This window comes from Lutzomyia longipalpis, chromosome 2 (genome assembly GCF_024334085.1).
Source record: "Lutzomyia longipalpis isolate SR_M1_2022 chromosome 2, ASM2433408v1".
Classification (NCBI taxonomy): Eukaryota; Metazoa; Arthropoda; class Insecta; order Diptera; family Psychodidae; genus Lutzomyia; species Lutzomyia longipalpis.
The window spans coordinates 31,144,163-31,158,432 of record NC_074708.1 but is presented as its reverse complement, the minus strand read 5'-3'; the positions used below and the strand labels follow the sequence as shown (position 1 = coordinate 31,158,432).

The following is a 14,270-nucleotide window of genomic DNA, read 5'->3' as shown; positions in this document are numbered from 1 at the left end:
CCATTTCTACAACGTTCAAAGACTATTTTCTAACGATTGAGACGTGTTTCCTTCAGTCTGAAATTTTTTCTAACGTAATTATTTTTTCTAACGTTAAACGTTTAATTTTAAATGTATGAAAAAAATTAACAAAACTTTATCATTTCAACAATTTTCCTTTTTTTTCAGTGTTCTTTGGTGCTAATTAAAACGTTTATGGATTTTCATCACCTTCTCTATTCCAATGTGTATTCATTTATTCAATGATATCCCAAACAACATGTTGAAGATGCTTCTGTAAATTAATTAAACAGAAAGAATTCTCTCCCTATGCTTACTGTTCATGCTGTTTTAGCATAAACTCGTGCTATTGGCGCAATAAAGCATCATTTTGCTTCCTATTTTCGTACGTCTGGGTGCGCCACAGTCGTTTGAAGGAATGATTAATATTAGTAGAGTTTCGAACCAAATGTCTTTTAAAGGCACAAACTCGTGGTAATTTTCTCATAACGTTCATCTAATTAATAAATGTATTTTATTGCCTTCTCTCGTGTCTACGACTATTTTTGTAGTGCCACCCGTGAGCTTTAGCGTAAAATAACATGGAGAAATTTCCACTTTTACTGAGAAATTTTCTCAGAAAATGACTCAAAGATGAATCAATAATTCAACAAGTTTTCGTCATTAAGGACATGCTGTGAGGAAATCCACCCACAATCCTCAAATAAGGTATTTCACAATTTTTATAAACATTCCTCGACCAACTTCTAAATTGCTCTGTATTTTCATTTTGGTCAGCAGCTCAATGGCATTTAATCAATAAGTAATTGCTTGCGCTGCGTGACGAGGAAGGAAGCCAATAAATTTCCCACACATTCACATCTGTGCATTGTTTTTCCAACTCCATGTAATCCCGCGGTTTCATTAAATTGTTCCCAACGCTATGCAAAATGTTAATGACAAACAATTTAAGGAAAAATTAAGAAAAATACTTTATTGGAAAAACATTATGCATCATTATTTTTTGAAAAAAGTCACTTTAATCCAGAAACTTCCTCAACATGATTCATTTCTCTTTTGGTGTGTACCTCTCAGCTCATTTGCTTCCCTTTTCAAATGCAAAAAAGGTAAAAAAAAAATGCTGAAATGGGTATTTGATGAATTTTTGCCAGTTGGAAGATGATGTCTGGTCGTTTTTGCACCCTATCTTTTCCACCGAAAATCCCGGTTTTTTGCACACCGGGAACCACTTTTGTCTGCTCGTGACCCTGAAATATTGTATTCTCATTTGTGTTAGAAATTATGCTTGATGGAAAATTTGTTCTCGCATGAAAAATTCATGAAATATTTCGTAACATTTTATAATGTATTTCTGATATTTCAATAAACATTTAAATCTTTTAAGATATTAAAAAAAATGTTTCATGGTTGAGTCAATCAGATTGATCAGTTATGGATAAATTATTGATACATAATTTGAGCTAAATCGATCAGATCAAATGAACTTTAATTGATCAAAATTATTGACAGTGAATTGATAAATATCAGGTCAAATCTGACTGCTTAATAATTGATTAATACTCTATGTGGACCTAAATTGATTGAATAATGATTTTAAAAATATTAAGTTAACTTTAGTTCAATCAATTTTTGATCAACGATTGATCAAATATTGAAGATATATTTTTCTTCAATCTGTTGGTCAATTTGAGCTTAATCATTAATCAATTAACATTTTTTTTTATTTTTATGATAATTCTTGCTAATTCAACTGTTTAAAAATCTACCTAGAGCCTGAAGTTAAATAAAAATTATTCGAAACGTCGCTGATTGCAATAAAACGTTCCATTTCCTGACCGCTTTTCTGAGAAAATCTATCGCATACAATTTAATAATCAATAAATTATCTGCTAATTTCCAGAACAAAACATAAGATTTTTTATAACTCATTCATTAATAAAAAAAATGTTAAAATTAAGTAGAACAAGATAGATATGATACAAGAAATTATTTAACTTCTCACAAGATCGCCTTATTCGCATACTTAATTGGTCAAATAATAAATTTAGCAGTTTAGAAGTCAAATTCTGTCATTAATTAAGAATTGCCTCCTAAAGCATATATGTATGTATCGTTTTGTCTTTTAAATTTCATAAAATACAATTTTTCTAAAACCATATGGAATACAAATTTTCTCAATCTCTCGCACAAAGTTTACAAAAAAAATGATGAAAATTAAATCCAATATTATGCTCTTTATTCCACACCTTTCAGGTGAGGGAGACGCCATGTAGGTAGGGGGAAATGGGGCAATTTGTTAGTTTTTTGGGAGAAACATTTTCCTGATTTTCCTGAAAATATTTGAGTTTTCTCATGACGACTATCTTATAGGAAATTTTCCGGGCTACAACTTTGTCTCAGACGATTTTTCTCTATCTCAACGGGAAAATGCATTTTCAGGCCATTTTCCAAACCCTTCCACATTTGCCTGTTTCAAAAATCATGGGGCAAAATGTTAGTTTGCGTTTTTTGGCCTTAAATTTCAATTTTATGAATTTATTTCATCTAGACACTATAAAAGCAATTGATAATAAGGTATTTGCGTAACAATTAGAAATTTTTTTTAATAAAAAAAATACAAAAAATAAAAAAAATGAAAAATTTATGAAATTGCACTTTTTATTTTTTAAATAATTTTATATTAGTAATAGAGAGTAATATAACATGCTAAATTATAAGTATTAAGTGTGCCGACTGGAAAAAAATAAAATAAATAAACAAAAAAATAGTTAACAGCCTTAAAAACGGTTTCTAACATTTTGCCCCAAGGGGTACTTTTTACTATCAGTGTTATACGGGAAAACCCGGAAAATTTTTTCGGAAAATTTAGACTAAATTCGTGTTCAGCAATAGTTACTCTATCAAAAAATGCATTTGGATCAAAAAAATTACACAGAAATACGCCAAAATACGATATTGAAATGAAAGGTCAAAGTAACTTTGAAATTCGAAAAATTTGTTTTTTAAATAAATCCCAAAATATTAGATCAATTAATATAAAACTTTATAGGCTTAGTTAGAGTTATAAAAGGTACCTTTTGACTAAATTAGAACAATTACGAAATAATATTTACTGAGATATTGGAGATGTGTGGTCTTGATTTTCTAACATTTTGCCCCATTTCCCCCTATAGTCTGAAAAGATGTGTGAATTTTTTCTTCCAAATTAAGATCGATTTCTGCGCTCTTTGCCAGTGTATTGAGGTTTTCAAGAAAACATTGTGACCTCATCTGACCATACATTCAGCTTCAGTGAGTTTTGCTGGCAGAGTGAGGGAATTACTATACACAAATACACTCGGAGAAACAACACGAGCTCATTCTTCAGTTTATTTTCAACCGCCAGTGAGAAAAGTTGAGCACTACGAAGTGCCACACTTTCGACGCATTTTTTCTGACCTTTCGTGAGAGGAAAAATTTTTTTCTAGTGATTTAAGTGGTGTGAAAAGGGAGGCAACGTAGTGGGGTGTATCCTCTTGTTGGGTGATTAAGTGGACTCCTTGCGGGTGATTTCATCGTGAATCCCCGCCAAAACGGCACCAAAAGACGCGCGTGAGATACTCAAGTGTGACGACGAGTGTAAAATTCAATTAACATATTAGAATTAACAGCCTTGAAATTGTGTGTGGATTCTTGTGGGAAAAGCCCGTGGAAAAGCGTGTGTGTGTGTGCGTGAGGAAAAGCGTTCCCAGTTGCTTTCCCATTTAAATCTGCCAACCAACATCAAACGCATAGTTGCTGTTCCAGAAGGCACCACGTATACGCAGAGAAAGTGCCCGAAGCTAAACTATTTCGAAGGTAAGAGGCATGAAGCTTGGAAATTTTTACACACAAAATGCACAAAAAATAGTCATGAGTTTACGGAGAAGTAGCAATGATTGAGCATTTAATTTTTTTGGCACAGAGCCCGCATAAAATGATGAGGACAATGTCATCGGAGTCAAAGAGACTCCTCAAAACACTCAGCTTGGCTGTGTTACTTCTGTCACTGTGTGCGTATGGAGATGCTAGGAAATCTCCCGGGAGCTCAAGACGTGGCGGATCTAGCCCATCGAGGGTGCAGAAACCAACGTATACTCAACCATCGCAATCATCTAATTCTCACGCTGATCAGGCTCGTCTCAGCTACTCAGGCTACAACCAACAACCAAATCGGGCACCACAGCAACCATCAGCACCAGCAGCTCATCCTGCACCAGCCCAGCAACCAGCTCAGAATATTGGATGGAATACAAATGCTCAGCCTGCAGGAGGTGCCAATAGTAGGCCCGTGGGATGGAATGTGGATCAACCGGCGCAGAAGCAGAATGTAGCGCCAGCAAATGCAGCCGCTCCTCCATATCCCGTCCAGTCTGGCGCCAATCCACCACCCTATTCTGCCGTACAGAATCACGGACCACCACCACCGTACTCCGCTCAGGCTCAACCCAATCCCGCATCAGGCTACCATCCACCACCACCCTACAGCCCACAGGCAGGTGTACCCAACCAGCCTCATTACGCTGGAGCTCCACCACCATACCAGGGTGGATATCCTCAGCAAGGTGTACCACCAGGTAAGATAAAATTCACCTTATAGAGGCCACAAAAAACACCCACGACGCACACGACGCTTATACGCGAGCAGTCGGATAAGTCAATTAGCACTTTGAGTGAGGGGCACATCATAATGTGAAATGAAAGTACAATGAAAAAGTGTGTTCAATGACGCATTTTGCAAACAATTAAAAAACAATCTATTATTGAAAATCATGGATTCAAATGAAATTTATATGATCAATGTGGGGGAAATAACAAAGCAATTACATAATAATTTAGTTTAGAATGTTTTTATAAATTTTCTTCAATGCGTGAAGTTGACGTAAATTGAATTTTGTTACACAAGTTTGTTGTAAAAAAAAACTTAGTTTTAGGCTTAATCCAAATCTCTTGATTCTTTATGCCTAATTGAGTGGAACAGGTGAAGAACAGGAAACAGAAAAGAATTCTAACATTTTCAAAAATTCAAATATTTAGAATAATTTTTAAAAATTAAATTAAATTGGAAAAGCGGAACAAAGTTTTTTAAAGTTTTGCTTATACGTACGATGTAAACTGAGATGGAAAAATATTCTTTAAAAACCATAATGTTAATTTCTTTCTTGAAAAAGATTTTAAGAAAAGCTTCAAAATCTTCAAGACTTTACTTCCAAAATTAAAAATAACTTGGTTCAAAAACGTTAACATTATTAACTCTCTTTGACCAATAAATGTTTCTTTTTGCAAATCTTAACATATTTCAAGATCACCTAGGGATATATGTAAATTGTCAAGCAATTTTTTCAAACTCTTTTTTTCTAATTCTTAAGATACTTAGAAGTCTTAGATTAAATGTCGTATCACATAGTACGTAAAGAAGAGAATAAATAGAGAAAGCGATAAGATATGAAAATCTAGTCTGAGATATTTTATAGAAAATCAGTTTTTACTAATAATTTTACAAACTATTTTAATTAACTTCTTAAAAAATTTAAAAAAAAAACGTTTTTTTTTAATATTAAAGTAAACATTTAAAAACCATAAAACGCGCACTATATAGTACATACCAAGGAGGTATACTACTTACTATAGAATAATCTGGGTTAATTGATCTCTCAGCTTATCAAGGCACACAAATTTCCCAAGAAATATAACAATTTATTAAAGGAAATATTACCCAAATAATTCATTCATGTATTCCACTTTATTTCCTTATCGTTCTCTATTTTTATAAATAACACACCCCCTGACCAATGAGGGTTCACCTTGGCTATTGAACACAAACAATGTATCACGTGGAATTTACTTTACTCATAAAAGTCACATCGATTCATGATGCAAAAAGCAGTGTGATTCATAAACAGATGATTTCTCTTCCACTGCAATTTGCATGTCTCTTTGGCGAAATACAAATTCACTTCAAAATGATAAATTGCAATTAAAAATACATTTTTAATAAAGTAAATGAAAATATTTTTGTAAATCGGAATTTCCCAGAATATGTTTTCTACGTAATATTTCAAAGTTATTCATGGAATCCACAGATCAAATGTCAGCAATGGTATCATCCAGATAATAGTACAAAATAATATTCGTCGTCAGAGAGGGGATTTTTATTTAAATTGTAGTCCAAAAAGGTTTTTTTTTCTAAATTTTCAATACCGATTTGTGGTTTCTAATTCGATGAAGAGGAATCAGACTGTATTGCTTGATGTATTGAAATTGCTAAAATGATAATGAAATTGTCGGTTGATTACCATAGATTTTCAATACGATAATTCACTTCATGGTATTCCATATAGGCTGCATTGTCACCTTCAATTAACAGAGAAAACATATAATAATTGTAGTTAATTTTTTTCACACGTCAGTGTATCTCCTAAATCAATGCTAAAAATTTCCCCGCTTTTTGCAAAAAAATATTCTCTCAGTAACGTTTTCCCTAAATATAAAGAGCTAAACATCTCGATGTCTTGTTAATTGTTTTCGCATGAATTTCTTCACTACCGGTCGAGCGATTGTTTATTTTTGCAATTTTGATAAAGATTTTTTAAATTGTAATGACAGATTTTTATGTACATAATTGTTGCTTTCGAACAATGGAACCCCGTGCAGATCTTTCAACGCATTATCTCTGCGGATGATGTTAAGAAAACACCATGACACATTTTCTTACTTTTGCATTATCCATTTCGTATTGATTTTCTCATAAAGCTATTTGTTTTTGCGTCACGAATGGATGAATGTGTCCAAAATTAAATACCAACTCTGAGGGAGTGAGACGGAACTAAAATTTAAAAGGTCAACAGAAGCCAATGATTGTTTGAAAAGTTTAAAAAAAATGTTTTTGATCTTTACACAAAATCTTGAGAATATTGAGTTTCACGAAAGGAATCAACTGAATTGAAATAAATAATAATATTAAAAATATTCTTCTCTTTATCTTTTCAGCTGGTGGTTATCCACAGCAGCCTGCTTTCGGTCAACCCGGCTACGGACAACCAGGATATGGCCATCCTAACTATCCTGGTGGCTACCAACAACCAGGATATCAAGGTGGTCAACCTGTTGTGAATAACTACTATGGAAATCAAGGTTCTTCCGGTGGATCAGGATGGCAGACAGCTGCTCTAGCTGGCGTTGGTGGTCTTGCCCTCTACGGTGCCTTGAAGCCGAGTGAACACAACACGATTATTATCCAGAATGGTACCAATGCAGCACCTCCTGCTGCAGCTCCCGCTGATGGTGCCGCCGCTGCTGCTGCTGCACCAGCTGCAGCTGCTCCTGGAGCAGCTCCTGTAAATGGAAGCATCCCAGTCAATGGAACAGGCACAGAACCAATCTACTCAGCTCCTCTAGCTCCATACCCCATTGATTGCACTCCATACTGGAACCAGATGAACCAGATGAATCAAGCAAATCAGGCGAACCAGGCAAATCAGATGAATCAAGTTAATCAGTCATCAACATCCACATCAGCAGGCACAACCACAGCTGACGTATCAACTACGACAGAAGGTATTACAAGTACAATGGAAATTACTAACTGCACGGCTGAAAATTGTACCACAACAACAGTGGTAACAGAGTTACCAACAACTACTCCTATTCCCCTAGCCATTCCCCCACAATGCATGTACCCGCAACAGCAGCAGCCACAAATGACCAATGGGGCTCCTCTGGCTCCCTGGCCGGCAAATTATCCAGCTCCAGGTCAACCAGGGTATCAACCACCCTACCAACCTCCTGCAGATCCCTACAATCACCCTCCCCCACCACCATCATCATCATTCCAAAATCAACCTGTTGTACAGGCCTCAAATCCCGCCACACCAGCTAATGCCCAGCCTGTTAGCTCTTCAGTCTCAAAGACACTGTCTAGCGCTCTCCTAACCACAGTCACAATCCTCGCTGGTGTGCTCGTCCAACTCTAAGGTCAGAGAGCTTTAAAAGTTTTTCAAACTTGTATGAGATTTGAAGAGTCTGATAAATCCAAAGGCCCACAAGTGATCAGTTTGATCAGAACTATTATTTAATTTAAAATTTAAAATAAAAAATCAAGTGTCTTAGCAAGGCAAAAAGATTAATTTGGATTATTGTATACACAGCAAAAATGCTTACCATTAGATATATGAATTTTCAGGGCAATTTTTATTCGTGTAAAATTTTGTGAATTTTTTTTTTTGGTCTTCATCATTGGAGACAAAAATATATGTTTCTGCATGTGAAATTCTATGTAGATTTTTTCTAAATATAAAACGTGATTTATGTATTTGAGTGAACAATAAATGAGCCAATTCACGAACAAAAATACTGGGTTTCCTAGTTTTTTTTTCTGTAAAAATTTACATATTTTTCAAAATTGGGGTCGATTTTGTTGAAATTCTTTAAAAAAAAATATTTTTTTAAACCCACTCCACCCTAACTAAGGTCTTTGGTAAAAAAAATTATATTCTACATAAAAAATCCAAAATTTTTGACAGAATCAATTCTATTGTTAAGGAATTTTCCTATTTAATTACAGAACATCGAGAGTTTATAAGGTGGGTACAATTTTCATTGTTTATTCGTTTATTCCAAGAATTTGATTATTCAAGATTTAATGAATTTTTATTAAACAAAACCACGAACTTTGAGAGAGAATTCAAAAAAGATAAAATGTTTAAAGAGATTTATAAAATGTTTAAAGAAATTTATAAAACGTTGAAAGAAAATTTAATAAAAAGTTGTAAACATTTATTCCATAAAACGCATAAACATTATTCAGTTAAGCGCGATAGTTTGGTCAGTCGTTCAATTTGCTTTTGTTGATATTTTACCTAATTTACATAATAGAATTAATTTGATGGAAAAATGATTGACCTCAGTATTTGCGTGAAGCTGGAAAACTTCTTACTTTCAATTGCGCAATATTCATTTGTTCAGTCATGCGCGATTTACGCAAGGAATTTTTTTTTAATCAACTTCCTCATTCACAAGTTTCTGAAATATTTCATTAGTTGGTGGACTACATAAGTGGCCCACCAATTATGATTGTAATTGTCAGAAAATCTGAATTCCTCAGATCGGCGTCAAACTTTGTATTAGAGCTTTATCACTTTATTGAATGAACTATTACATTTGTTATAAAATTGGAAGGTTTTCTTTTCATTTTTTCTTCAGGTTGGGATATCATTTTTTTTAACATTCACACAGCCCTTTTATACACCACTAAGGAGCCTGCAAACACTCCAGGTGTGAAAGACAATCCGACGATAAAATATTTAAAACAGTTTCACAGCAAACAGTAATGGCGTCATCGCAGCATTCTGCAGATACGAGTTCTGCTGGAACAATGACTTCGCAGATTGCCTCATAAACTGGTCTTTGTGGACAGTCACTTCCTCCAATACCATCACCATTTGGGACTGCATCGTCTGCTAAAACATCACGCGGCAACTCCACGCAAAAGATGATAAAAAGAATTAAGAATTTAAAGAAAGCTGCCATCTTGCCTTGTACGATGTTTTTGGTGTAAGAAGTGTTCAAGGATCCTTCTACGAATTTTCTGATAGATAAGCTCAAAATTTAACTGCCTTATATACTTACTTCTGCTTGGGTGCACCTCTTCGCTAAGTATAATCTAAGTTGCATGATAAAAAGTTCTTGTTCGTTCTGCTTCAGTAAATTGAATAAATAGTTAACCCACTTTTATAAATCCTTACTTTTTCTTAATCTGTATTCCATCCACCCGAGGACAATGGATCTACATTTTTTTTATTTTTTTAAAATGGAATGCGTTTATCTAAATTTCTCTTTTGTTAAAAAAAATCTTGTTCGTTGACTTCTATTAAAAATTCAGAAATAAATTAAAGAATTATAAAGCTTCTAATTTAAGGGAAAAGTCAGTTAAATCGAGAACAAAAAATACTATATTTTGTAAAGATCGTAGGAGATTTAAGTAAATTCAAGTGCTTACATCTTTTCGGCTGATTAAAGACATAAAAGTTTTTTTTAATACATTTGAAAACTGCTTAACCAATTTTGCTCAAATTAGACTCAAATTTAGGATTTTGAAAAGATTCCATAACAGCAAAACCATAAATACTGAATTCTAACTAATTTTACATCGTCTAATACAACTAATAAATCAAATTACAGCGCTTTAACAAATTTCTACGTTGTGGTACACCAACTTCTATAGCTGACAGACGCGTTATGAATTACTTTTAAATGGTTCATAGGCAGAGAAAGAATAATAATTATTTCTGCGATTTTTCACAGCAAAATAAATTCCACCAAGTGATGGAGTTTGACCTCTGAAATTGTCTGAAATTCCATACAATTTCAATTGCGTGATAAATACGCTCTTGTCATGCTCGTGATCTCTCTTAGTCACTCTGCTAAATTTTTTTGGACCAAAAACTCAATTTTTTTTTCATTTCTGCGCGCTTCCTGAAAGCACACTGAAAGTTTTTCAAATGATGAGGAAAAAATGGTTCGATCGTCAGTCACATGGGAGCAAACGTGTGAATTAAACGTGAATTACATTGTCTGGAAAGGTGCTAAATAGTTCATCTTTCGTGTGTGACAAAATCCACCAGTTTTGCGCAATGAAAACCTGGTTCGTTGACTCATGAAAAACCCAACTGTGGTCTGCATTAATATATTATTCCCAGTTTATAGTTTAGACGAGAAAAGAAAGCTTCAAATATTTTTTCAAATTATTTATTTCATTACTTTTTCCACTTCCAACCAACCAACATAGATTTCATATATAACTTAATGATAGGATATTAAATAATTTTTTTTTTGGATTCATACACAAAAAAAGAGGAAACTCTCTTCAACTCTGCAGTCTGCAATTACTGTGAAAGTGGCGGAAAAATCTATCTGTTACTAAAAAAAACTTTTCATTTGTTTAAGAGCTTTGGTGATCTATCTATATAAAACTTTTCACAAAATTCTCTTCACAGCAAGGCACTAAAAATGTGAAAAAGTGTTCATTTCTGTGAATCAAAAGAATATTTTATTTTTGTTTTTTTTTTCTTTTTGGAAAATCTCTCAACAAATCCGAAGAATTCCTACCTACACCATGTTTTTTTCTGCACTCTTCAAACTTTAATTTTATGGTGAAAATATAAATTTTCTTATGCTTCTCATTGTGATTTATCTATCTCATAACCATGAAAAATGGGATGAAAAATTAGAAAATGTTTAAAACTTTTTAAAACTCTAAATTTGGAAACTTTAAAATCGTTAATAATTTTCTATCCTTAAAAAATAAATTTTGTAAATAAGTTGTATCGCTGGATTTGTGAAAATTCTAACTAAGCTTGTAGCCACGCGGCATTTTTAATGTTTTTTTTTAGAACGACCTACTAATTGATCTGTCATATATTTTTTTTAATTTTACAAAACTTTGGCTGATTTATAAACTTTAGAATCATTGCAACTTACAACATAAATATCATAAGGAATCCAAAAAAATCATAACTTGTATAGAATTTATTTTATGTTATGTAAACTTTAAAAAAAATATTTTCTTAATCAAACGATAAAATACGTAGACCGCTTTCTCTAATAACTTTCGAGCTATTAAAATGTAAGAGGAGATAGAGAAATTATGAATAAACATAAATTAATTTATATTTTCACGTCTTTAAGAATACTTAATTTTTTTTAATAAATGCATTAACGCAATTTTTTTTCTTATTTAGTATTTTAAAATTGCAAATAAGAAAATACCAATTGAAGAAGGTTTATAGAAAAAAAAATAAACAAAATCACTGCTAAAAGAAAGGAATGAAATTGGTGGGATTTTTTGGTATAATAAAAAGACAATGTTCTACACAAAATTCCAATGGCCTCAGCTTTGTCTAGGTACTCTTACAAATAGGTGTGAATACAATTTAAATTCTTTTGTATTTTTAAATTCTATCTTTCGCTTTGCTACAAGAGCAAATGGAAAAATGCTTCATGCTGTTTTTGGACCCATAAAACCTGTTGATTTTCGTTTTTGTTTTTTTTTTCTTAACAATTTATAACTTCAGTAGCACTATGTTTTAATTTTTAATTTTGTACACCTAAACCACACTCACACATGCAAAAATTTAATATATTATCTTTGTAGGTATATAATAGTTTTATAAATAAAATTTACTTTTCTCTGTAAAATATTTATACAATCTATTATCGCAATAATTAAATATTTTTTACTTGGTAAACATTTTGCTGGATGCACTTGGTTATGTTTTCTTTTATTTTTTCAACTATAAAATATATTTGTAAATATAACACTCAATATGAATAAATATTTGGATATTCAACTAATGTATATAATATACCGATAAATCTGCAAATTTAAATATTCCGTGTTCAATTTTTACATTTAATATCAATCACTTCAATCACACATTTAAGTACATTTTTCTTTTTTTTTTTTATTTTAGAAACCTCTCCCATAAATTCTCATAAAATATTCTCTGCAAAAGGATTCAGTTTAAAACTTCCGCAAAAACTTTTTTTTTTAAATTCTCCTAAAAATTTCAAGAATGTAGCATTCCTTGTTTTTTATTTTATATATTATATTTTCTTCCTTTATATATTATTTTCTCAACAATTAATATAATTTTTCTCAAATTGGTCTTTGTATATTGAAAAAGATTTTTTTCTTCAATTTCAATCGTCAAAGTTTATTCATTTTAGAAATGATGTCAATGAGATCACTTATTATATGACTTATATTTTGTGATTTTTTTTGTATATTTTGTATACTTGACTACAATAAAATATATCTATTTTAAATATAATGTCGATTGATTAGTACTTTGTTTTGATTTTACTTCCATTCTTCCTGTATAAATGGAAAATGTGTTTTTGTTTTTGAATTATTTTTCAGTGAAGATAAAAAAATATAATTTTTCTAAAATAAATTTTAATTATTGAAGTTCGTATAATTTATTTAAAAAAATAAAAGAATAACATTGAAATTGTAACAATCTTGATGGTTTCACTTCATTACTTAGGGGAAGTTTTAGTTTTATTTCCACAAATAGGGAAATAGACGAGAATTGGTCTCAAAATACTGAACATGGTCATAAATATTGATACAAGATAAAATAAGAATTTAGAGCATTGAATTCGAAAAGAATAAAAATGATCTATTTTTTTTTAATTTCTAGTACCTACACTCATAGAAAAAATTCCGTATTTATCACTGCAAAAGTGGTGTTTCATATAAGAGAATTCCGTATTCATCACTTTGCAGTGATAAATACGGACAGTTATTCAGTTATTAAAAGATCCTTGATACCTTTGTAATTTCCGAAGAAATTCTTGAAGATTGGCAAGTGATCAATAAGTCTCTTATTATGTCTTAAAAATTCATTTTTTTTTCTTTTTTTAGTTCAGAGAAAACATTACTGCAAAATGTGCTTGGAAATCTCACAACAGCATAATAAATGTAACTTCTAACTGAAGAAAAAGCGGAACTGTTGTTACAAGACGTTTAAATATTCTAATTAAGTAACCAGCATTATTCTTGCAAGAAGTTTCCAGGAGATTAACAAACAGATCTACATTATAGAATGCTATAGAGAATAATGCCACCAGAAACTTATACTTGAATGGCCTAATGTTCATCGTCTCTAGTTAGATCAAACTTCCTTGTTCAATTGTCCAATCCGAAACGATCCAAACACTCGTCTCGAAATTAATTTTTGAGCTTTGGATCGTTTCGGATCGGATGATCGGACAGCGAACTAACACTCCTGAAAGAACTATTTCTTATAGTTAAATTTTTGAAATACTTTGAGGACCAGTTATTAATTTTTTCTGGATATATTCCACCACGTGAGCCCGCACTCCCTTACGGTGAAGATTCTTAATGTACTTTCTAACGATGTGGATGTAATCCCCAGCTGTATACTCATACACTTTGGTTTTTTTTGCTTTAATTCATCCACGAGAAAGAATTATAATCTGACTAGTATTTAATTGGAAATCTGCTTTGATCTGAATCAATTACATATCCTTATGATATCTAAAATTAATCTTTGTATTGAACCTGGCGTGAGACAATTTTCATTGCTTTTCCAGTCGTCGTTAGGGGTAGAAAAAAAATTGTTTTGAATGCAATTTTGTTAAATAAAGAAATTCACCCACTTCCAGCCACTGAGGAAGGTCCGGATAGGGTTGAAAGCTTTGGGAATTACGTATTTTTTTTTTGGATG

At 32.1% G+C, this 14,270-nt stretch overlaps 1 protein-coding gene across 2 annotated transcripts; it reads left to right on the top strand.

Moving 5' to 3' along the window:
* The first annotated feature begins 3,295 nt into the window (after window positions 1-3,295).
* LOC129790235 (trithorax group protein osa-like) lies at window positions 3,296-8,368 on the top strand. Of its 2 annotated transcripts, XM_055827661.1 has the most exons (4): window positions 3,326-3,837; window positions 3,944-4,595; window positions 7,009-7,575; window positions 7,675-8,368. In XM_055827661.1, exons 2-4 carry the CDS (start codon window positions 3,956-3,958, stop codon window positions 7,989-7,991), a joined length of 1,524 nt encoding a protein of 507 aa, XP_055683636.1. In that variant the 5' UTR covers window positions 3,326-3,837; window positions 3,944-3,955; the 3' UTR covers window positions 7,992-8,368. The 2 variants fall into 2 exon arrangements, with proteins under 2 accessions (XP_055683635.1, XP_055683636.1); XM_055827660.1 differs by having other exon boundaries at window positions 3,296-3,837; window positions 7,009-8,368.
* The last annotated feature ends 5,902 nt before the right edge of the window (window positions 8,369-14,270 follow it).